Raw genomic sequence first — 24,151 nt, 5'->3', positions numbered from 1 at the left:
ATTAATTGTATTATGCTTTATTAATTGTCCGGTGGTCATACTAGACTAATTTAAATTGATTTCGATCATGTGTAATGGAAAAATAAAAAAACTAACATGATTTTTTCTAAAAATATTGTAATTTGTCAAATTTTTGAGTAACAAGAAAAAAATAAACAATTCAAAATTCAAAAATCGACTTTGATGGATCTCTTAGTAATTTTAAATCAAGAACATCAACATCCGATAAAATTTATAGTTTCTAGACAATTTTCAATAGTAAGTTGAAAAAAAATCCCACTGTTCATCGCGCTGGAGTGCGCGAGCGGACGGACAAATTTTACTTATTACACTATATCTTTGGCAAATTGTTTCGGCCCATTTTCAGACTTATATCTTCTTTTAGGGGAATTCCCAAGCTTTCATTTGAGATTATTAAAAAGAAAATAAAAACTACCGAACTTGCACAAAATTGCAAAAAACTATTTATTTTAAAAAATTTTTGCAAAAAAAATTTTTTTTTTATTATATAAATAAAATATTTTAAAAGTACACAAAAAAACCTTTCTAAAACACTACTTACTTTTTTTAATTGAATAATTTAAGTAGAAACTACAAATGTTTAAAGAATGCATGTTCGAGTTGAAGCTGAAATTTCAACCCCCCACCCTTTTGATTGGGGTGGGGGGTTGGACCTGTAAATTGGTGTAGTAACTTGTACCTACTAGGGTAACATATTTCCAAAGTATAAAGGAAATCCAAGAACTTTTTTTTATTTTTGGGGCAGTTCAGGAATAATGCCTCTTATATGAGCCACCTTTTTCGTGTACGCCGAAGCGGATATATAAACTGTTTTTGTTAAATACCAACACTGTGTGTGATAATCGACTAAAAAGCGTTTTTTCAATAAATGCAAAGTACTTTTTTTCCAAGTTAATTAATTGGAAAAGGTAAATGTAATGCATTTTCTTTTAGTGTTTTCCTTATATTTTGTGATGCAATATTGCATTGTTCCAATCTACGGTTGAAAATAATTTAATTTTTCTTTTTTCAAAATAACGCCAATTTCTGGGTGTGAGACACAGCATATCACCAGTTGTAAGACGGTGTCAACACCCATCTGGGCAGCATAAAAAATACGACTTTGCAGGCATACTATTTAAATGTTGTTTTGATTTTTTTTCTAGTATTTTTGGGCATGTCAAGTGGAAAAAAGTCAATTGATTCAGAAGAAATCAATTTTAATGCTCTTGTTGAAGCTATTAAATTGTGTTTATTTGATAGTCATATTTTGAAGAATAAATATTATTATTTAGTATATAATAATATATATTATTAATATATTTAATTATTTCTACTAAACATAACGTTTTATGTCAAACTTATTAAATTTTAGCAATTTTTAATGAGTGTCTCACAACTGGAGACATTGTTTTTTTTTTAAAAAAGCGATGTGCTCGGAAAATGTATCGTAAAATTTTTTGACTTCATCGAAACACTATACTTTCTTTTTATAAAAGTTGCGTATTTCTGTTACCTTTCGAACGGTGTATTTTATTTACAATTTCGTTAACCCGTTTACAATTTACGGGTCAAAAATAAAATAATTATATTTAATAACTAAAAGTTAATTACTTACATTATTTAATATATTTATTCCTTCATTTATTTCCTTTAAATATTCAATGTTTTTGACAAATGTCAATAATAAAACAATGAATTAATTAATAATAAAAATAATATACATTCAAGTCGAATAGTTTTGTATTGAGAGGAAAACATTAAGAGGATATTAGAAGAGGATTTTTCCTCTAAGTATGAGATTATTATTATTATTAAGAAGAGGGTTGTGGACTTAGGACCTTGCAGGTCAACGCCACTAACGCTTGGGTAATCCCTTTACGTTCCCCATAACCACCCCTATATCCGAAGTCCTTTCCACAACAGGAGGACTTCGGCCAGGTTTCTGGTAGCGATAACGGTCTCCCCCAGAAAGAAGTAGCCCGTAATGTGTTCCCGCTCCTTCACAAGTGCAGGGCAGTGACACAAGATGTGTATCGGGGTTTCATATTCCTCTCCACACCTACGGCACTTCGGGTCATCTAGGATCCCCATTTTGTGCCTATGATAGCGCAGATCACCATGGCCAGTTAATAGCCCCGTTATGATCTTTGCCTCTTTTCTATTTAATTTGCGGAATTCCGCTTTCCTCATAGGGTTAATACTACTTCCCATGAGTACCTTGGCTTGTCTACAGCCCTTAGTTACCTGCCATTCCCTTTGGTGTTCCGCAGCTATCCACTGTTTAATTTCCAGTGTCAGGCATTTGTTGGAAACACCAATGGGAGGTTCAGGTCCAATAAGTTGTTTTCTAGCCCCTTCTTTGGCTAGCTCATCCGCCCTATCGTTTACCGCGAATCCACTGTGACCAGGGATCCACAGGAGGGTAACGCGGTTCGTTTCAGCTAGTTTGTTAAGTGCTTCATGACAATCACCGACCAGCCGTGATGTTGATACGTATCGTTTCAAGGAGAAAATGGCCGCCTTGCTATCCGAAAGGATAAAAATATCTTTGTTGTGACAATTTTTCAAGGCTTTAACAGCACCATAAAATATTGCCACAATTTCGGCTTGTAACACAGTAACAGTGGTCCCCAACTTAAAGGAGTGTCCCACTTGGGAGGTTACATGATAGATTCCTGCACCAACTCCATTCCCGCCTTTTGCTCCATCTGTGTACCAGACTTCACAGTCAGCTGGAATACTTGTCAGTCCATTTATCCAATCTTCTCTACTAGGTATATTAATCCTATACTTTTTGTCGAAGAGATACAAAGGGACAGTTCTGTCCCTAATCATACTTAGAAGGGGGATTCTCACCAATTTCTTTGGGAGACGCCATCTGCCCACCTCCCTGCAGCCCACAGGACCACTCAACCGCAGGGCAGCCTTAACCGCCGCTGCTTTAATTGTAAGGTGTAAGGGTTCTAGCCCCAAGAGGGCACCAAGGGCAGCAGTGGGAGTTGTACGCACCGCCCCCGTTATGCCTCTAAGTACCATCCCCCTTACCCTTTCCAATTCTGTTTGTGCTGTTTTTAGCTCAACTCTACCCCACCAGACCACACAAGCATAGGTCAGCCTAGGGAGCAGAATTGCTTCATAGATCCACAATAGTGTATCCGGTTTGAGACCCCAGCTACCACCAATGGCCCTTCTACTTTGCCAAAGAGCAGCTGTAAGTTTCTTACATTTTTCCTCTAAATGCTTTTTCCAAAGCAGTTTGCTATCCAGGATTACTCCTAGATATTTTGCCTGCTCTGTGTATTTGATCTCTTTTCCGGACAGCGTAAGTGAGCACGAGGCTTTCCACTTGTACCGTCTGGTAAAGATAACCGCTTCCGTTTTCCCCGGATTTACAGATAAACCCACCTTCTCACACCATTTATCTACCAGGTTTAACGCTTTTTGGGCCACTTCGAGTATAACTTCAAGGTGGGGACCGCGAACGATTAACAAAATGTCATCCGCATAACCAATTACATGGTATCCTGCTTCGGTCAGAATTCTCAGTAGTTCATCCACTACCAAGGACCAGAGCAAGGGTGAAAGAACACCTCCTTGGGGGCATCCAGAGTTGACTGTCCCTTTCAGGACTGAGTCTCCTTTAGTTGATAAGAGGTTCCTGTTTTTTAACATATGACAGGTCCAATCAACCACTCCTGTAGGAATATTAAAAGCTGTCATAGCTCTTTTTATGGATTCCGGAGAGGCCTGACTAAAAGCTCCTTCTATGTCCATAAAAACACCCACAGCAAAGCCCTGATTCTGCAGTTGCCCATCAATTAGGTCTACTGCTCTAGCCAGAGCTGTTTCCGTAGAGCATCCCGCTCTATACGCATATTGATCCTTTTGTAGCGGGAACCGCTCCAAAATCTCACTGCGAATATATCTATCCACCAACCTTTCAACTAATTTTAGGATAAAGGATGTAAGGCTAATAGGACGGAAATCCTTCGGTGAGGTATAACCGTTCTTGCCCGCTTTAGGTATGAATACAACTTTTGTACCCCTCCACGCTATCGGGACATATCCCAGAGTCAGACTCGCCCTAGCAAGCCTAAAGTATGAGATTACTTTTTTCTTATATTTTATCAACCATATTATAGTCGAAGAAGAAATAAGGAAAGTAAAAAGTCAGGAAACCTTTTTCTTACTCCTTGTTGGACACCCTGATTTTATTTTTGTAAAATGTTTAAATAGCGCGCAACATAAAACAAACCTTAGAAAACTCCATATTATACCGTAAAAAGAAAAAAATGGCTATTTTTTCTTAAATTATTTAAGTAAAAAGGAGCAAAAGAAGTCAGATTTAATCCAAAAAGCTGTAAATAGAAGGAAAAATAAAAGTTTAAGAAAATAAACCCTGTATGTTGTAACAAAATAATTTTTATCGTGTTTTTCAAAATCCCCTTTTTTAAAGGAAAATCACCTTTTTTATTTTGAAAAATCCCCTTTTTTACCTATTTTCAAATGGAAATGCCACTGTGATCCCTGCTACGCCGAACAATCGTCTGAGTACTAAGCCTATGGTGAACATCGGCCCTACACTGGCATTTCCCATTGGGACTATTTGTTACCAGTATTTTACTATTAATTTCGATTTGGAGAGCAGTATTTGAATAAATATCCTACTTATAATAATATAATCTTTAAATAATATAGTAACAAAATATAGAAATAAACAAATAATAATAAATAAATTGTAAAAAGTCTTGTTTTTTAAATAGAAATCCTGCCGTTTTATGTTTCAGATTGACTTCTGAAAAAAAATTATGAAGTGGATTTTGACTTTTATTGCAGTAACAGCGGCACTGCCGGCGGTAGTTCTATCGCAAGTGGATCGCAATAAACCCAGTTAGTATTGATTTCCATTTAACAATTTAATTTTTATTCAATATTTGTAATTTCAATAGTGACTGTAGAGAAAAATTAATTGAAATAACTCTTTTTAAACTCTTCCCTTCAGTTCTATTAGTTTATAAAGTTAAATTTTTATTAAAAGAAAATTCTCTTTCTCAAAAATCAAAGCTCGCATTAAAATTAGATGAGTGAAAATAATATTATAAAATATATAATTAATGTAAATATTTAAACACTAGAAAAAAATTTATTTGTAACAAATAATCGATCACTTTTGCAGTGTACAATAAATATTTACTTGAATCAAATAATTTTTATTCAAGTCAAGAATTTTAATTTTATTTTAATTTTATTTTTAAAAATAAATTTGAACGAATAAAAATAAAAAACAAATAATTATTTGATCTAATAATTAATTTATAGATTTTTAAAAATATTCACTAGAACTAGAATTAACTATAATAATTGTCGTATTCATTCATTCATTCTGTCCAGTCTGTCCACACCTGAAGTTAGTCATGGTTATTCTTTTGTTTTTTATTCGTTTTGATAGAAAATAGAAATAAAATATAAAATAACGATTTTTTAACCAAATTCATGCTTTTGTTTTTTATATGTTTTGATAGATAATATTAAATTTCTTTATTTTGTTATTTTTTTTTAATTTAATAATATTATTTTTATTTCTCAAATAATTCAAAAATATTTTCATTAATCTAAAAAAATTATTAATATTATTCATTATTTCCTTTGTTTATAAAAAATTAGCATTTTGTAACAAACATTTTAGAAAATTAACAAATGTAAATCCTGTGAAATATTTTCTTTTTTTTAATATAAAAAACTTTATTACTTGACAAAATTTTGACTTCTTCCTTGACTCTAAAGAATATTCTGATTCACTCTAAAAATAATTAGATACTCCAAAAAATGTTCCATTACATTTATTTACGAATTTCTTTAATTCTAAAATTATTTGAAAACATCAATAACTTCTTTTCTAAATAAATTTTAATCATTATTATTTTCCCACAAGAATAAATTATTTTTAATAATTTTTGAAAAAAGTTCTTTGAGAATTTTAAAATCTATTTGTTTACGAAATTTAAATTATTCAGAAATTCTTCAACTAAATACGAATTAAAAAATAAATACTTCAAATAATTTCAGAAAAAAATTCAATTAAACTTTTTTAAAATAATTAATTCTACAGAATTGTTAGTTATAAGTATGAAAAATATAAATTTTTAAAGAATTTGATTTGGAACAATTTTAAAATTTAATTATTTCTTAAAATTCATGCTATAATGCTTTTAATATTCACTTATTATGTAGAACTTTAACTGAAATTCATTTTGAAATAAATTTTTATTAGAGAATTCAATAATTTAAATGCGAAAATAAATAATTTATTGAATAATTAAAATTTCTTAAAATTTAAGTCTGATAAAAGATTTTATCAAAACATTTTTAAATTCATTTTTTGAAGGCACAAATATGAAATTTTATGCAAAGTTAGCAAAGCAGTGATATATTTTGTAAATTTCAATTTTTAACGAAATTCATTTTTCTTACTAAATAAAAAAATATGCATAATTTCTATTTTATAATCATAATTTTTGCACAAAATTTTTTTTTTTAATTTTTTAATTATTTTTTGTGATTAAGTAGTTAAGTGATTAAGTACCAGTTTTTATTGTTAATAGGCATTATTATTAAATATCTATTAATACTAGGAGAAACTACACGCGCGTTTTTTTAGCTGTCACCTGTAATAATTTCAAAAGATAACATTTTTGTAATTATTCATAAATTTTTCGAAGAATTTTTTATTGAAATTTTGTAAAGATAATCGAATTTCTTTTGAGTAATGATAATAATAATAATAAATTAAATACTTTGTTTGGCGGGCGTGACATTTACTACTTATTTATATTATTTATAAACAAATTTTAAATACAAATTTCATAAAATTCAATTATTTTTTTAATTTTGAAATAAAAAATTATTCTAAAATAATTAATAAAAAATAATTTTTTCTCGATAGTTTTTCAAAAATTAAATTATTTAAGAAAATCAATTTTAAATCTGTAAAGTCTGATTATTGTTAAAAACAGGAAGAGTTTGAAATATATAAAATCTTTTCAATGCTGAAGAATAACATTCAGAATTTTCTTATGAATTCTTCTGAATAATTGAATTTTTGAATGTCAATGACATGAAATAATATTAATTAATTTTGACTAGAAAACTATTAGAAACAAAATAACAAATAAATAATTAATTGTAATTTATTTTTGATAATTAATAAGTCAAAAATAATGTAATTTGAGACAAATAAATTTCTTTTCAGGGGTCGATTAGAACATTTTATTTTTACTTTGACTTTTATTTTAATTTTCACTTTCCCTTTATTTTCATTTTCACTTTCACATTCACTTTCACTTTGATAGATTTTTTATTATTTACTTTCATTTTTACTTTTACTTTCATAGATTTTTATTTTTGGTTTCATTTCTACTTCCATTTGGATAGATTTTTATTTTTTATTTTCACTTTCAAATTGTTAAATATTTATTTTCACTTTCACTTTGATACACTCAGAAAAAGATATACAGTAGAGACTCCATTATCCGGACTAATGGATGCAGTCACTTGTCCGGATAATCGAAAATCCGGATAATCGAGTAAAGTACGAATTAAACAAATTTTTTATTCATAATTTTTTGTATTTATTTGCATATGTAATAAAATAAGACTGAAACAAACTAAAACTTTTAAAGTCAACATTAATAAATATTTAGTTAGAAATATTTACGTAAACATTTTCTTAAAATAATTAAAACACTTTAAAATGCAACATTTCGTGTTTGTTGGCGGGGAGAAATTTAAAATAGAAGTTAACGGCTTGAGACCTTATAAAAAAACGTTTTATTTATGTAGAATAACATTTTTATTTAAAACAAATAAATAATTACGTAGATTCTGCGACAAATAAAATTAGACAGAGTGAAAATGAAGGGAAAAATAAAAATTTGTCAAAGTGAAAATGAAAATAAATAAAAAAATACACAAAAAATGTTCATACGTCTCAAGTGAAGAAAAAAAAGTGCAACACTTTTCCAGACAAGATTCTTGTTATTCTTTCAGTGCCACGCTTGTATGGGGATAAAATTCCCCCAAGAGTATTAATGCCAAGCAACAAAAAAGTTCAAAGGAAAATCGTCCTTTATCATAACTTTTTTCGGTCTCATGTAACTCCACCAGCTGCAAATATGCTCGCTATGGTAAGTGTTGAATAGTTTATTTCTCCTTTTTTTCTCTAAATTTTTATTTTCCAACCTTTATAAAAATTGTAAAATAAAAAAATCAAGTGAAAAAAAAATTAAAACCGAGAGATTTTTTAATGAAAAAAGGAAACGTAATTTTCCTTCTTCTCTTTGTTATCAAGACTTCTCTTCTTCTTTTCTTATTCAAAAAATTTCTCAAGTCGTTTTTAATAATGACGCTGGAGAACTAAAGATTACAGAATTTTTTTCTTTCCTTTTATATATTAAGGGAAAGAGAAAAAAATAGCTTGAAAGGTATTTTTAAAAAAGCAGCGATTAAAGAATTAATATTAAATTCAATATCTTTAATAATTCGAAATAAAATTCTTGAAATTTTTTTAGAGTATTTCTTTTATTAAGAAAACAACATTTTTTCATTAAAAGAGTCAAGGATATGGAGTAGAAAAGAATTCTTGAGGGTAAAATGACTGAAAATAATTTTTTATGTTTTTTTTTAAATAAAAAATAAAAAAATTTAATTAAGAGATGAGAGTAAAGGATAGAAAAAAGGTAGAAAAATCCTGAAGTAAAATGACTAAACATATTTTTTTTAATAAAAAATAAAAAAAAATAATAAGAGAGTAAAGGATAGAAAAAAGGTAAAGAGTAGTAAGAGGTAGAAATACTTCTGAAGTAAAATGACTAAAAATAATTTGAAAAAAGAGGACATTTTTATCAATCGAAAATGTGTTTGGCATCAGCTTTCAATAAGCGAAACGTAAAATAGCAAAGTAATACAAATTTTTCTTGTCCGTTAAATTGAGACTTGAGTTTGGCAGTTCTCCAGGAGCCAATTGCACGCTTGAGTTATAAAAGCTCTATACTTATAACTTTCAAAATCATAATTCAACGTTAAACACGAAAAGCTAGATTGTGGTACAAACAACGCACATTGTTCGGAATTTATTGCAGAATCTACTTTTCAAAAACAATTTTTAATACAATTAACTCGAAAATAAATTTAAAAATTACTGCATCTTAATTTAAAAATTGCTAAATTTAAATTTAGAAATTACTAAATCTTAATTTAAAAATTATTAAATTTAAATTTAAAAATTACTGATTTCCAATTTAAAAATTATTAAACTTAAATTTAAAAATGACTAAATTCAAAATCAAAAATTACTAAATTTTTTTTTCTGATCTCTAAATCTGAATTAGTTAAAAATAACTAATTATTAGTAAAATCGTATCTAAGTTTTTGCTTCCTCAATTAGTAAAAAATAACTAATTATTAGCAGAAAATTACTAGTTAATAGTAAATAAATAACTAAAAAAATAGTCAAATTTAACTAATTAAATTCGTTACAAAAAACTTCAGTTATAAAAATGAATATATGTATATATAAATAAATTCAACTAAAAAAAATTTAACTAATTAGGTATTATAGTCATTATTAACTTCAATTTTTTTAATTTTTCTAAAATTTAATTATTTTCACAATTTTAATTTAAAATTCTTCAAAATACGATTCTATTTAAAAATAATAATTAAAAGTAAATAAAAAAAAATTCTTTCTAATATAAAATTTATTTCAATTAAATTTGACAAGATTTCTAATAAATTGGAAATTTAACATAATCTTTTGAAATAATTCCACGAGAATTTAACCATCTTCAAAAAATTTTGATTATCTACAATATTGCAAAAGGAATCTTATTTTTTATAATTTCTTAAATTAAATTATTCAAAAATTCAAGAATTTTGATAAGAAATATTTAAACACTTATTTATTTTTTCGTATGAAGAATAATTGTATATAATTTTAATGTAAAACCTTTTTGAAATTTAATTATACAACTTCTAAAAATTACAAGTGTAATTCTTTCAAGAATCAATTTTTTTTGTATTTGGAATCTTTAAATAAAATTATTCAAAACTTTAATAAAACTTTAATAATTCATAATATAATAATGATTCTATCACTCGGTTTTCAAATTAATTATGTGTGGAAGTTAACGATCACTCCGAGTCAAGCAACTCCGAGTCAAGCTTGACTCGGAGTAGTGATGCACGTCGGACAAGACGATCGAGAAATTACAATTACGAGAAAAATGATCGTCTTTTTATTTAATAATATCGTTCAGATCGTTATAAATTTGACAATCTCGACGAATTGTCGATCAAAGTTTTTTCTAATAAATTGAAATTAGTACTAAAAAAAATATTGTTTTTCAATATCTATTGGCTAATTTTCAAAATGAAATCAATTCATACAATAAATATTTACAGTATAACTTTAAATTTAAATAAATATTTTATATATTATTAAAAATTATTAGTAATTAATTATATTTTAACACAATCAGATTTAAATAGATTTTGATAATAAAATTTTTTTTAACTTTTTATTATATTATTTATAATATAATTTTTTATAATTTTTTGTACTCAAATTTTTCAAAATATCTACAGTTAACTTAATTTTTATTTACAAAAAATAATTATATTTTGTATATATATTGTACATATGTATATTAATATTGATACGTTTTCTTATTTGAAGGGTGACATGACAAAAAGGGTTAAGTGAAAATTTTTCAAAATTGATATTTTTTATAAAAAAAATCAGGTAAATTTATTTACACAGTTCTGTAAAAAGATTTTCTTGTCAATTGCTTTTAAACTCGTTTATATTAAAAATAAGAATCAAAAATATTATTGTGAATATAAGTTAATATGGTTTAAAATATTGCTTTCTTTTTGATATCATTAAATATATTAAATTTCGCTGAAAAATTTTATGTCTATTTAGAAAGTTTTATTCTTTATCTAATTTTGAACAATTTAAATATTGTTCTTCTGTTAATTTTTAAATATTTCTGTTTGTAGTTTGCATTTAAAAATGTTGGTACCTACTGTTTACTTTCAAAAGTAAACATTTAATTAACAATTTTTTTAGAAAACAAACATTTTTTTTAAAACAGACTTTTTTGCAATCAATTTTTTAATTCACTATTCAAAAACAAACTTCTTAGTTTTTCTTTAAATTCTAAATTTATTTAACAATTAATTTTATAAAAAAATATGCGCATTTGACGTAACCCCAAAATGGCCCACTTTTACTTATTTTTCTCACTAATATGTAGATTTATCTTCAAAAATTGTATTTCCACCGGTAAAGCGCACTAATATTTTGAAGCAGTTTTATTAGACTTCTTCTTAAATGAGCAGGGAAATTTTTAAATGTATTTTCGTTTCCTGTAAAATCATGAAATTATAATTTTCCACCTTTTGTCATGCCACCCTTCATTTGTAATATAATTTAATGTCATCAAGAATCAATTTTTGTCGAACGAAACGAGCCGAACAAAAACAAAGAAAAATCAAAAATATCGTTTCCTTGAAGTTCGTTTCAACCGAGAAGATTCGAACGATGTCGAGCATTTATCGGTTCGACGTGCATCACTAACTCGGAGTGATCGTTAACTTCCACACATAATTAATTTCCCGTGTAGAAATTGCCATTATAGTCCCTGATAATAATAGGGCTCTTTTGTGGCCCGTAACAGTTTTCCCCAACAAAAAATTATATCGTTTTCCCTATCAGGGCCTAATACGGCCCGATTGATGATACCGAATTCCACATTTTCGAATATAATATGGCACGCGAAGTAATTCCCTTATAAGGGTCCCAAACAGAACAAATACGGTCCCTAATATTAAAAGTTTAATTAATTATTTTTTATTATTTTGCGTCTAGTATTATACAATCAAATTGTTAGTCTCAGTTTATTCAACTACTATATATTATTATATTATAGTATATTATAATTATTAATTAGTTATTCATTATTATGAATTTATATTTTTAAAAAATTAAAAAAATAGCTCCTTGCAACATTTTAGTTTATTTAACCAATTTGTTTATTAATGTGGCACGCGAAGTAAATCTCTTTCAACGGTCCCAGTCAGAGGAATAAGGCTCGCTGATTACAAATCTGAAGTCATTTTTAAACATTTCAAAATGGCGGATCCAATATGGCGGTCAAAATTAAAAATTTGATCAGATTCGAATAATATTTGTAAGCCGGTGGTTTTTAGAGTCGCTGATTACGAAGCTGATTTTACTTTTTAAAAATTCAAAATGTCGGATCCAAAATAGATTGTCAAAAAACTTGTTACTCACGGGTTTTTGGAGTCGTTGATTACGAATCTAATATCACTTTTTAAAAATTCAAAATGTCGGATCCAAAATAGATAATAAAATATTTAAATATGATCCAATTCGCTTAAAACTTGTAAAAATAATAAATTATTTACATTATAGATTAGTGAAAGCAAGAATTTCTTAAAAGTGACTTCAAATTTGTAAATAGCGATCTCAAAAACCCTCAAATAACAAGTTTTATGTGAATCTGATCAAATTTGAATTTTTTCCGCCATATTGGAACAGCCATTTTTAATTCGTAAAAAGTGACTTCTGATTCGTAGTCAGCGACCCTAAAAACCCCCAAGTCACAATTTTTAAGAAAACTGCGTCAAATTAAAAATTTTTCCGCCATATTGGAACCGCCATTATGAATTTTTAAAAGTGACATCAGATTCTTATTCAGCGACCCCGAAAACCCCCGAGTAACAAGTTTCATGCGAATCTGATCAAATTTGAATTTTGACCGCCATACTGGATCCGCCATTTTGAATTTTGAAAAAGTAACATCAGATTCTTAATCAGCGACGACAAAAACCCCCGAGTAACAAGTTTCATGCGAATCTGATCAAATTTGAATTTTGACCGCCATATTGGATCCGCCATTTTGAATGTCTAAAAAATGACTTCAGATTCGTAATCAGCGACTCCAAAAACCCCTGAGTAACAAGTTTTAATTACTGATAGAGACATTATTTTTTGTAAATTAATAATTAATGTGAACATAAATGTCCTCAAGTATTAAGGAAGTCATTGTAGCGTGCGAGCGTGGTTAGGTGGTTAGATTATCGGTTTGCGAATATTAGGGTCGTGGGTTCAATTCCCGGCGTTTAGGAATTTTTTCTCTGTTAGATGTATTTGTATTAAATATATGAGGTAAAATAAACAAAAGTACGTAGGAAAAAAGGTTAGAAAACGAAATTAAACAATTATTAAACATAAATAAATAAATAAATAAATAAATAATTTCAGTTTACTACCTACTTTATATAATTAATTTAATTGTTTTTTATAGTTGTTTCAACTACGTTTTTTATTGGGGCCTCCAGGAGCTATGATAATTAATGTTAGAACTATGATATTAATTTATGATAATTATTTACTCATCTTCCTAATTATTTACGCCTCCTGGAACTACAAGAAATAGTCAAAAATGAATAAAAACCAGGGTTTTTTAAGTAGGCGGTCATTTGTAATTAGTAGGGCTTTGATAGGGGTCCTGTTAGGCCCTTGTTTGGGGCCACATTAATTTTCCACTATCGGGCCCTATTACGTTTTGCGTAACGAAACTGGTGAGGTCCCAGCAATTTGCCTTATTCGGCCCCTAATATTAAAAGGGAAAACTTATACGGGCCCTACCAGTGCCACATTGCAATTTCTACACGGGTTAATAATTCATACCTATGAATCAGTCAAACTGTTATGACAACATGCGTCATTAAAAAAAATTCTTTTGAAAAAAATAAAAATGTCATACTTTTGATCTAAAGAAATCTTAACTTTGTGCTTAGCTAACTTTTATTGTGGCAGCTGGAGAGCAAAGTCTCCAGTATGATAGCTTCAGCATATCTTCAATTAAGTGTTTTCATTGGTATTATGGAATAACAGAGCTCATAGCTTAAGTTAGGATAAATTACAAAATAGTGGCATTTGGGGCAAGATGATCCCTCAATGGGTGTACAAGTTGATCCCCCTGATTCCCATGTATTTCGTCTCACCTCAAATTCAATTATCTTGTATTAATAAAAAATTCAATTTTTCTCGCTTCTTATATTTTTTTATTGTGAAAACTAACTTACTTAAAACAAAAAGTTGACATCTACATCTATTTTATTAATTTTCTTGTTATAGACAATGCCTCGTAATTATAAAATAGGAAAACGAATCGTGGTGAGTGGTCAAAAGCATTTGAGCAATTCCACGGGAAGCGATCTGAAGAATTTTCGATGATTTTAGCAATATTAATAATACTTACTGAACTTGTTCCTTCATATACATGGAATAAAAATGTATAAAAGTTTTTTCAAAGTTTTCAAAATTTTTTAAGTTACCGCTTACTCAAAATTTTGGTCGGTTTTTCAAAAAAGGCATATAACTTTTTTTCTTATTAGCCGATTAGGATAATTTTTTTTGGAAAATACTCATAATAAGAAGCACTTTAAAGAAAAAAAAAAGAAAAAATTTTTTTTTAATTTTTTGAATCAAAATTTTGAAAAAACTACCTCTTTGATTTAAAAAAATTTTTTTGTAGTTATTGTCCATAAAGTCAAGAATACTTCCTATAAATTTAATTATGGGACAACAATAACTTCACGAGAAAAAAAATAAAATGTCCAGCGCGGCATGCCGTGACTCGTGCATGTATTCGCTTATGGCGGCGCAAGTTTCGTTCCAAATCACTCTACAGATCACAATTGTTTACCAAAACGATTTTTTTTTCTAAATCTTCGTAAATCACTTCCCTTGGAATTGCTCATTTATGGCCTAAATAAAGCATATTTAATATTGATACACTGTTATTCCCGAGTTATTCCTTCAATTTAGTCTCCTTTTCCAATAATTGGGGTAATTGATAACAATAATAATCCTACGGATCTTTTCCTTTGAATAATGGTTTTTTCCCTTAGGGGGATAATCTCGTACACCTTTCCCCTACGTGTTTTTTTTTAATTGTGATTATAAAATACCTATAAGTTATGCCAATTTTTTTTTATTTGTTTCTGAAAAAAATCAAAATTTTGATGTAACAATGATGATTTAAAAATATAAATTCTGCAAGCTTTTTAATGCTTTTTAAAAAAATACTTGTAATTTTGTTTAAAAATGTGATTAATCGAGATTAAAAAAATCTTTGGATTTTGTTTAAATTAATTGTAAAAAAAATTTCCTTAAAAAAAAAACAATTTTGTGCAAAAAATGTGAATAAAAAATAAGAATTATACAAATATTTTTCTTCTTTTTCTAAAACAACATGATAATTTCGTGAACATTCCTTAAGGGCAGACTTCGACTACATTTTTCACTACATCAAGAAAATGATTTTATTCTTCCATAAAATTATTTTTGTAGTAACTTTTAGAGAGGAATTCAGTCCCAATGGGAAATTTACAACTGGCGGAGTACTGCGCCAGCACTGGCAGTACTGGCAGCTACGCTGACAGGCACACTGTAAAAAGAAGGCATCTTATTTTAAGATACTATTGTAGTCACTTCTAAGTTGTTTTGAAAAGGTTATCAAAAACATCTTAAAATGCATTGGTTTCTAAGATGGAAGGTGGGAAAATAAGATGTTTTAAATATCTTAAAAGTGACTACAATGTATTTTAAGATGTTTCTTTTTGCAGTGCAGCACTAGCATAACTCTGGGATGATAACGCTGTCTAATGCTGGCGAAGTACTGCCTGCCAGTGCTGCCAGGCAGCACTGGACCAGGGCTGGCTGAGAATATTGCCGCAATAAATGCCGTATTGTTATTAATTAGTCGTAAATTAATAATTATAAATAATTTAACAACAAAATGGTAAATAATATTAATAAACAGTTATTATTCATAAAATATTTCTCTTCTTAAGGAAATTGTATTAAAGATGGAGACTAACAATGGATACAGTAAATGAAGTAGAAAAAAATTGTTTATAACATTTAAAAATTAAATAATAAGCAATTACAGTAAGTGTGCATTAGATTTTCATATTTTACCCTCACAGCACCGGATATCCCGCGATTATCCCATTTCCATCCCGTGATATCCCTAGGATATCTCAGGGATATCCCATGAGATATCTCACGGGACGGAAATTTGGATATCTCAAGGAAATCCACTGGATATCCACGGGATATGCAAAGTTTTCTTTCGTGGGTCATCCCGTGTGGGATATCCCGCGTGGGATATGTCAGTGCATGCGCAGGAAACGAAATGCAATCGTCCCAAGTGTCAAAGAGCCCCAAGTAGAAATGTCCGGAGTTAGGACGGAGTTAAACACCGACATGGTACTGACTCAGTACTGACCGTCGGTACTGACTTTCGGAACCCGATCAGTACTGGGAGTATACTGACTCCAAAACCGAATCAGTACTATGTCGGAGTTAGAAAAGTTCTAAAATCAGTACTGGCAGAAAACTGGCTTAACACTAAATCAGTACTGCGAAGGAGTTAAAAAAACAATCAAAATTTGTTATAATGTAATTAAACATTAAACATCGTTTGATTTATTAACAATTAAAATATTTGCAAAGATTTGTAAAAACATTATTCATCAACAATAATATCAAACATTTTATTAATTTATTATTAACTAATAGATATATTTTAATAATATAATAATAAATTATTATTAATTAATTATTTTTAGAATTATTACGTATTATTAATAATAAAAAAAATTTTATTTTTTAAAGCTGTATATATATTTTTATTTATTTATTTAACAAAAATTTTTCTTAAATAAATTTTTTTTATTATTATTTTAATAAATAATTAGATTATAAATAATAAATAAATAATTATATTAATAATTTTTACCATATTATTATGATGTATCTATTAATTACTACATAATGACTTGATAAAATGTATATAAAGATATATGTATAATAATTTTTCTTGAAATAAATATAATATGCAGTGGGTTTATTATTAAAGCACTGTATATATCGGTCCCACAATTCAAAAGGAAGTTTATGCGAGATAACTCCCGAGCTTGCGTGGCTATGCGGTATGTGTATTCGACTTGCGTCCTCGAGGTCTAGGGTTCGGTCCCCCGTGAGTGCGATATTTTTCCGTCTTAGTTTTAAGTGTTTTGTGTATAATTCTTAACAGTGTTACATAAAGTATAAGTTTAAATAATTAATAACCAGTAATTATAATAATTTAGTCATTAATTTAAATAAATAAGATTTAAATAAATAATGAAAAAATAAGAAAAATATTTTTTTAAAACTTATTTTAATAAAAGGAATTCTAATAATTAATTAATAATAATTAATACTAATAATAATTATTAGTATTCAATAAATTACTCCCCATGCTTTAATAATTAAATAAGGAGCTTATACTGACCGCCGGTAAAAATCAGTACTGGACAGCGTTACCAGCCAGGGTTTTCCCAGTACTGACTTAGTACTGGAGTCAGTACTGCAATACTGGCAGTCAGTACAAGATCAGTACTATGCCAGTATTACATTTCTACTTGGGAGTGTGTGTCAAAGAGCTGTGAAATTATATTTAACACATTTACATTAGAAAAAGTTTGTTTAGGTATTCGTTGCATTAAATTAACGAAAGTGGAAAATAAATATATTTATAAACTCAGCTTAAAGTCTACGATTTTTTAGTTACTTTTTTTGGTAGCTATAATATATTAAATTATTCAAATATGGGGCAAAATTCCTCAACTGTCCAGGTCAAAAAATGAATTTTCTCTAAACTTTTCTAAAATGTTACTATTATTAGTAGAAGTGCAAATATAAATTTTTTTTGAATTTGATAAAATATTTCTTGAGTTATGGAGTTTCAAAATTTTGATTTTTTTGAAAATATCTTTTTTTCAATTTAATATATTGATAAGTAAAATTAATCAAATTTAAAGTATGAATAGTGATTTTTAAAGGGGTTTTCACGGGCTATAAGCTGGTGATGAAAAAAAGTTGTTTTCTTTCAATTTGACCTTGAAATTCAAGGTCAAATTCTTAATTTCAATATATCTCAAAATCGATGTTTTTTATTTTTTTCTAACCTATCTCAATCAAAAGCTTACCTTTTTTCCTATGAGCCATGTAAAAATCAGAGTGGGACCATGGAAGTTTTTGAAGAAATTAATTATAAATCATCATTTTCTATGTAAAATAATGATAAATTATTATTTTCCTTAAAAATTTCCATGGTCCCATTCTAATTTTTACACGGCGAAAAAGGAATAGTTGACACATCCAGATACATGGATATCACAGCCATATTATATTGAAAAATACGGGATATCCATACTGCCGTTTGAAATAAAAACTTAGTTAACTGACATTTGTATCGAAACGAGAAAATAAGGAAAAACTGTTTGCTTTCAGAACCCTAATAAAAATTAAAAAATTGTTCAATTCAACTTCACATACTGGGTATAATGATGGTGCTCTATTTAATTATAAAATAAAAAATTAATTATTTAAACAAATTATATGAAAAAATGCACTTGCGTGTTTTTCCGAATGCAAATATGAATTAAAAAGTTAGGTAAAGTCCTTTGCGTAGTTGCTCAACAAAAATGTACGCGAGCTCGGTCCTCCGATTTGATGGAAAAACTTACCTAACTGACAATGACGTCATGTGGTAAGGGGACGGCTGCTTGCTGCTTGCGTCCCGAGGATAAACCGAGTTTAGCCGAATGCAGTTAAGTAGTCGTTCGGCTCTGTCTCGACTGACTTTTTGACGGAATAACTTAGGTAATTGCAAGCGTTGCAGATGCAAAGTTTTTATTTCAAATCCAACGCTCAGACTCGACTATATATTTGATACAAAAAACACACAAATGCCTTTAACTAAGTTTTTCCTTCAAATCTTACATTCGAGCTCGTAGCCTCGTTTGTTTTTTGGACTACGCAAAGTCCTTTCCTTAACTTTTTATCAAATATTTCTTCATTTTCTGCAATTTCTTAGATTTTTAATATTAATTTTTTACAAAAAATAATTTGCAAAAAAAATTTAAACTATAAGTATTAGGCGCAGTTTTTTCTTACGAGTTCATTGATACCAAAAACTCATTTTTCACCAAAATGTCAGTTAACTAAGTTTTTATATCACACGGCAGCATAGTTAAGGTTGCTGCATCTATATTCTATGGCTGGCTGTATATTGTTGGAGCAACAAAAGATCTATGGTTGGGTGATCCATAGTAATGGAAATGGGAAACAAAAAAATTAGAATCACTCAATTAATTAAATTCCATGTCATTTGAGATATTTTATACACATTTTTGTTAATTAATACACACCACTTATTGAATAACCGCATATTAACGAAATAAATTATTAACCGATGGGGGGAGACACGAACCCTAGACCTAACGCATACTAAACACTAACGCTATCCACTACACTATACACGCAACTACAATATTTGAGCATATAATATTCCTTATATACTCTACACATATTTCATGAAAATAAATTTACATAAACACTAATAGACAATAACGATAATAAATAATAAACAATTATAACACTACTTATACACAATAAACTCACAACGTGATTATATAGACGTGACAGGAAACCGACGCGACGGAAAAATTGAGACGACCATTTTTAAATGGATGCTATGATAATGAATTGCGCGCAACATGTATCGAAATTTTGAACTAACTATGGATCTCCCAACCAAAGTTTATATGGATGAGGCAGCCATATGTGAAAATCCATAGCATGAATTGTAAGCCCAACCATGCCTATGGATGTCACATCCATATTTGATTCAACAATATAATATGGCTCCCTCATCCATTGAATATCGAATGTGCTTCCATTCTGAAAGTTGTCTCTTCCATTGAATTGGATAACACAACAATATTCTGCTCAACAATATTTTTATAGATATCTCTTCCAGACCTTTTCTTTCCGTGTACATGGCTCATAGGAAAAAAGGTAAGCTTTTGATTGGGATAGGTTAGAAAAAAATAAAAAACATCGATTTTGAGATATATTGAAATTAAGAATTTGACCTTGAATGTCAAGGTCAAATTGAAAGAAAACAACTTTTTTTTCATCACCAGCTTATAGCCCGTGAAAACCCCTTTAAAAATCACTATTCATACTTTAAATTTGATTAATTTTACTTATCAATATATTAAATTGAAAAAAAAATATTTTCAAAAAAATCAAAATTTTGAAACTCCATAACTCAAAAAATATTTTATCAAATTCAAAAATAATTTATATTTGCACTTCTACTAATAATAGTAACATTTTAGCAAAGTTTAGAGAAAATTCATTTTTTGACCTGGACAGTTGAGGAATTTTGCCCCATATTTATTCTAACTACATTCTAAACAAATAATAATGCATGAATTACTAGATTAATTACTGAAAATCCAGTATATTTTTCCCTTTAAACAAGAAAGAAATAAAATTTTATATGAATGTACTCATATAATCTTACACGCGCAGGCGTCGACCTTCCCAGCTGTTGAGTGTCATGGCGACCATGGCGTCGCGTCATTAGATCAGAAGCGTGTGTTTTGCAGTGTGTGATTATAAGTGTTGCTGTTTAATATGTTTAACTTTCACATTTTTTTAGTTTCTTGTAAATATCTTTAACCAATAAATATTTATCAGTAATAGACAAAATGAATTGACCAAAATTAGTTTAAACCCACACACAATAAATGTTTAGCGTTAAAAAGACATTTTATTGAATTCAACTAATGTTTATTAAATCAAAAACAAATAACTTTGATATTAGTCAAGTAATCTTTTATTTTTGAAATAATTTTTTTCTCATACTGGTTATAAATTTAATAATGGTTTTTCAACTCTTTAAAGCTCTAATTATTTTTCAACATATTACTATTTCTCACGTAGCATATTCCGTGTGGAGAATATTTAAATATCCTGCGCGAGTCTCCCATGGGATGGAAATTTGGATATCCCAGGGATATCTCTGAGATGTCACAAATATCCCAGGGATCTCCCTGGGATATCTCAATATCCAGCGAGATATCTCTAGGATATCCCTGGGATATCCTTTTGCTCAGAGGGTAGTACCTAACGTTTGGAATCTAGAAATATCGCAAACCTATGAAAATAAACAACATTGCTGACGAGGGGAATCGAACCTACGACCTACGGACTAACAGACTAACGCTCTAACCACTATGCTAACGACATGTGTACAGTAAAGTATTAATATCTCAGTATCATTCAGACATACAATTATTGAGTCAAAGATGAGAAAAAAATAGGGATACGTTAGAAATAATAAATTGAAATAAAATAAATTAAACTAAATTTTTAATAATTAAATTAAATTACTTTACTTATTGCATTTAACATTTTACGTAATTCTTAAATTACGTGGTAATTTTTTAATAAATTTTTATTTATAGTAAAAAGTATAATAGTATTTTAATAGGAACCAAATTATTATTGAGATTAAAGTTTAAATTTTGTTTATAATCTTAATTTGTTTAAATAATTTATTATTTACAAAATTAGACAATTATGTTAAATTATTATTATTAAATTTAATAAAAATAAAAAATGAACAACTGAAAAGTAAAATATTAATTTTTTTCAAGTTTATGTCAAAAAAGCAATGTTGGCAAAGAGCGTTGTGAACAATTTTTCTATACTCAGCCAGCACTTGCTGCCGTGGCTTGTCCAAACAATTAGTGCTGTTTCAGCATTCACAAAAAAAATTGAGGAATGAAGAAAATTAGTTTGATTATTTTTTAGGCATTTTTTTGAAGAAAAACATTGCTTTTAAGTTGAAAATGCTAAAAAAACCCATTTTTATTCAATTTTTTTATATGGAAATTCACTTGTTTATTTTTCCAACTAATTTCAAATCATAAAATACAAAAAAAAATAATGATAAAATTATGATTTGAAATTAGTTAAAAAAAACAAGTGAATTTACATATATAAAAAAATTGAATAACAATGGTTTTCTGTGGCATTTCCAACCTAAATACAATGTTTTTTTTTCAAAAAAATGCTTTAAAAATAATAAAAATCATTTTTTTCATTCGGCAATTTTGTTGAGAATACAAAAACATATTTTCTACAAAATTACGGATGGATTTTAAAATCTATTAATTTTCAAGAAAAACAAAAATCCAAAAATAGTCAGAATATTTTCTAATCCATTTTATTTTCAGACCATTGATTTCCTCTCTAAAACTTACTATAAAAATAATTTTATGGAAGATTTAAATCATTTTTTTGATATAGTTAAAAATGTAGTCGAAGTCTTCCCTTAATCATAATTGTTTAACAATTTTATAGATTTGTTTAGAAGTAAAGAAAAAAATCTGCATAATGATAAGAAACGAAAAAAAATTCTGATGATTTCTATTTGTCATTACAATTTTCGTTACAAAGTTTTAATTTAGAAAAATGAAAACAAATTTGCAGAATTTTTTTGTATAAATACTAACTTCAGAGTGTGCGAGGAACAGAAAAGAAGAAAGAATACAAAGATTATTATAAGTTAATTAATTAATTACGATTATGGCACTATATTCCAACTTTATAAAAAAATTCGATAAAGAATAAATTTTCTCCGTGCAAAATAAAATCATAGAATGCATTATTTTCATGTAATACTTTCGTAGCTTGGAAAATAGGTTTGGAAAATTTTTTCTCTTTCTCATTTCAGAAATGGCATTCAGGTGCAGCGAGAGCCGCGCAAAAATGGGCTGAGGCCTGTCTTGCTCTAACTCACGATAATGCCACTGGTTTGCATATTGATGCGTTCGGCACTTGCGGACAAAATATTTTTATTTCAACCACCCAGGTCCCATGGTATGTGTATTGCATTTAAATTTCTTTTTTCAGCATCAAAAAGTCCATGTATAAATTGCGAAAAATTATTACCCAAACGTGTATTCGAAAATAACGCATAGCAATTGAGCGTTGAAAACTAGAGCAAATTTTGAAAATTTTAAAGAGAACAACACTTCCGTTTTCGAGGAAAACACAATTTTCATACGAAAAAACGAAAATTTTAGAAATTATCAAGAAAAATTCTTTATTTTTAAAGTATATTTTTAGATAATTTTTACACTGTAAAATAAATAAATCTTACTTTCAGTCCACATGTGACTAAAATTATCGTTTACAAGAAAAACGTTTAGTACCATTTTTGACTGAATTTTAGTCTTGAGAGTATGATTTTAAATGTACAGATCAACTTAAAATTAATAATTAATATTAACGAATATATAAAAAAACAAATTTTTTTTAAAACTTCAATGTCTTGTAGTTCAGTAGATTTTGGGTTTTGAAAAAAATGTTATAAGGGGTTTTTATTTAACACTATTGGGCGCTAACAGAACTCTGATCAGAACTCATGGAACTCTTAATTGAGGAGCAAGCGGCCAAAAGTTGATAAGTCCATTTTTTAAAAAATTTCTACTTTACACTTTTCGAGAATGATAATTAATTGAATTTCCAAATAATCACTGTTGCATTAAGAAAAAAAATTGTTAGTAAAGAATTATATTAATTTAAAAATATTTGTACTTAATCAACAAGATTTAAAATTTTAGTTTTTTTAACTAAAGAAATGCCCAAAATTATAAATTTTTTATTTATAATTCACTTTAATTAATAATGAGATTTCTGAGTCCAAAAAATTATTCTGATATAAATAATTCAGTACATATTTTTTATATTTTGAAATTAACTTTGGTTATGTGTCAAATTGCATTTGTTTAAATTTCTCGAAATAGTAAAAAATGGACTTATCCACTTTTGGCCGCTTACTCCTCAATTTATGATAAAATTTTTTTTTGGAAACTTCAAAGTCTTGTAGTTCAGTTGTTTTTCTGTTTTGAAAAAATTGTTATAAATGTTTTTTATCTATCTCGATGGGGCGCTAACAGAACTCTGATCAGAACTCTTTTTTCGTAACATTTGAATTTTTTTTGAAAAATTCTCGAATTTTCAATTATTTTTTTATGATTTTGAATTATGAGAACTATTGAAATAAACTGTAGGGAACTCTAGAACTCTCTTATAGCTACTCAGAACTCTAATAATAAATCCATTTTTTCAAAAGTGGGG

General features: G+C 28.1%; 2 protein-coding genes across 3 annotated transcripts in view; one reads left to right on the top strand and one right to left on the bottom strand.

The window, feature by feature from the left end:
* Positions 1-4,600, bottom strand: part of LOC122509800 — a 51,494-nt gene extending 46,894 nt beyond the window's left edge. Inside the window, exons 1-2 of the mRNA XM_043624052.1 lie at positions 4,500-4,600; positions 2,067-4,096 (exon numbers count right to left, since the gene is read on the bottom strand). Of these exons, the coding sequence (XP_043479987.1) occupies positions 2,067-4,096; positions 4,500-4,600 (2,131 nt within the window). The remainder of the gene's footprint in view (positions 1-2,066; positions 4,097-4,499) is intronic.
* The window catches only part of LOC122509883 (cysteine-rich secretory protein 2-like), a 213,204-nt gene that overhangs the window by 161,481 nt on the left and 27,572 nt on the right, over positions 1-24,151 (top strand). For both annotated transcript variants that reach the window (XM_043624190.1, XM_043624191.1), the window contains exons 2-4: positions 4,791-4,893; positions 8,050-8,186; positions 22,743-22,888. In XM_043624190.1, coding sequence (XP_043480125.1) covers positions 4,812-4,893; positions 8,050-8,186; positions 22,743-22,888 — 365 coding nt within the window. In that variant the 5' untranslated portion in view covers positions 4,791-4,811. The remainder of the gene's footprint in view (positions 1-4,790; positions 4,894-8,049; positions 8,187-22,742; positions 22,889-24,151) is intronic.

Source organism: Leptopilina heterotoma, unplaced genomic scaffold, assembly GCF_015476425.1.
Source record: "Leptopilina heterotoma isolate Lh14 unplaced genomic scaffold, ASM1547642v1 Lhet_63, whole genome shotgun sequence".
Lineage (NCBI taxonomy): Eukaryota > Metazoa > Arthropoda > Insecta > Hymenoptera > Figitidae > Leptopilina > Leptopilina heterotoma.
This window is presented reverse-complemented; position numbering and strand designations above follow the sequence as displayed.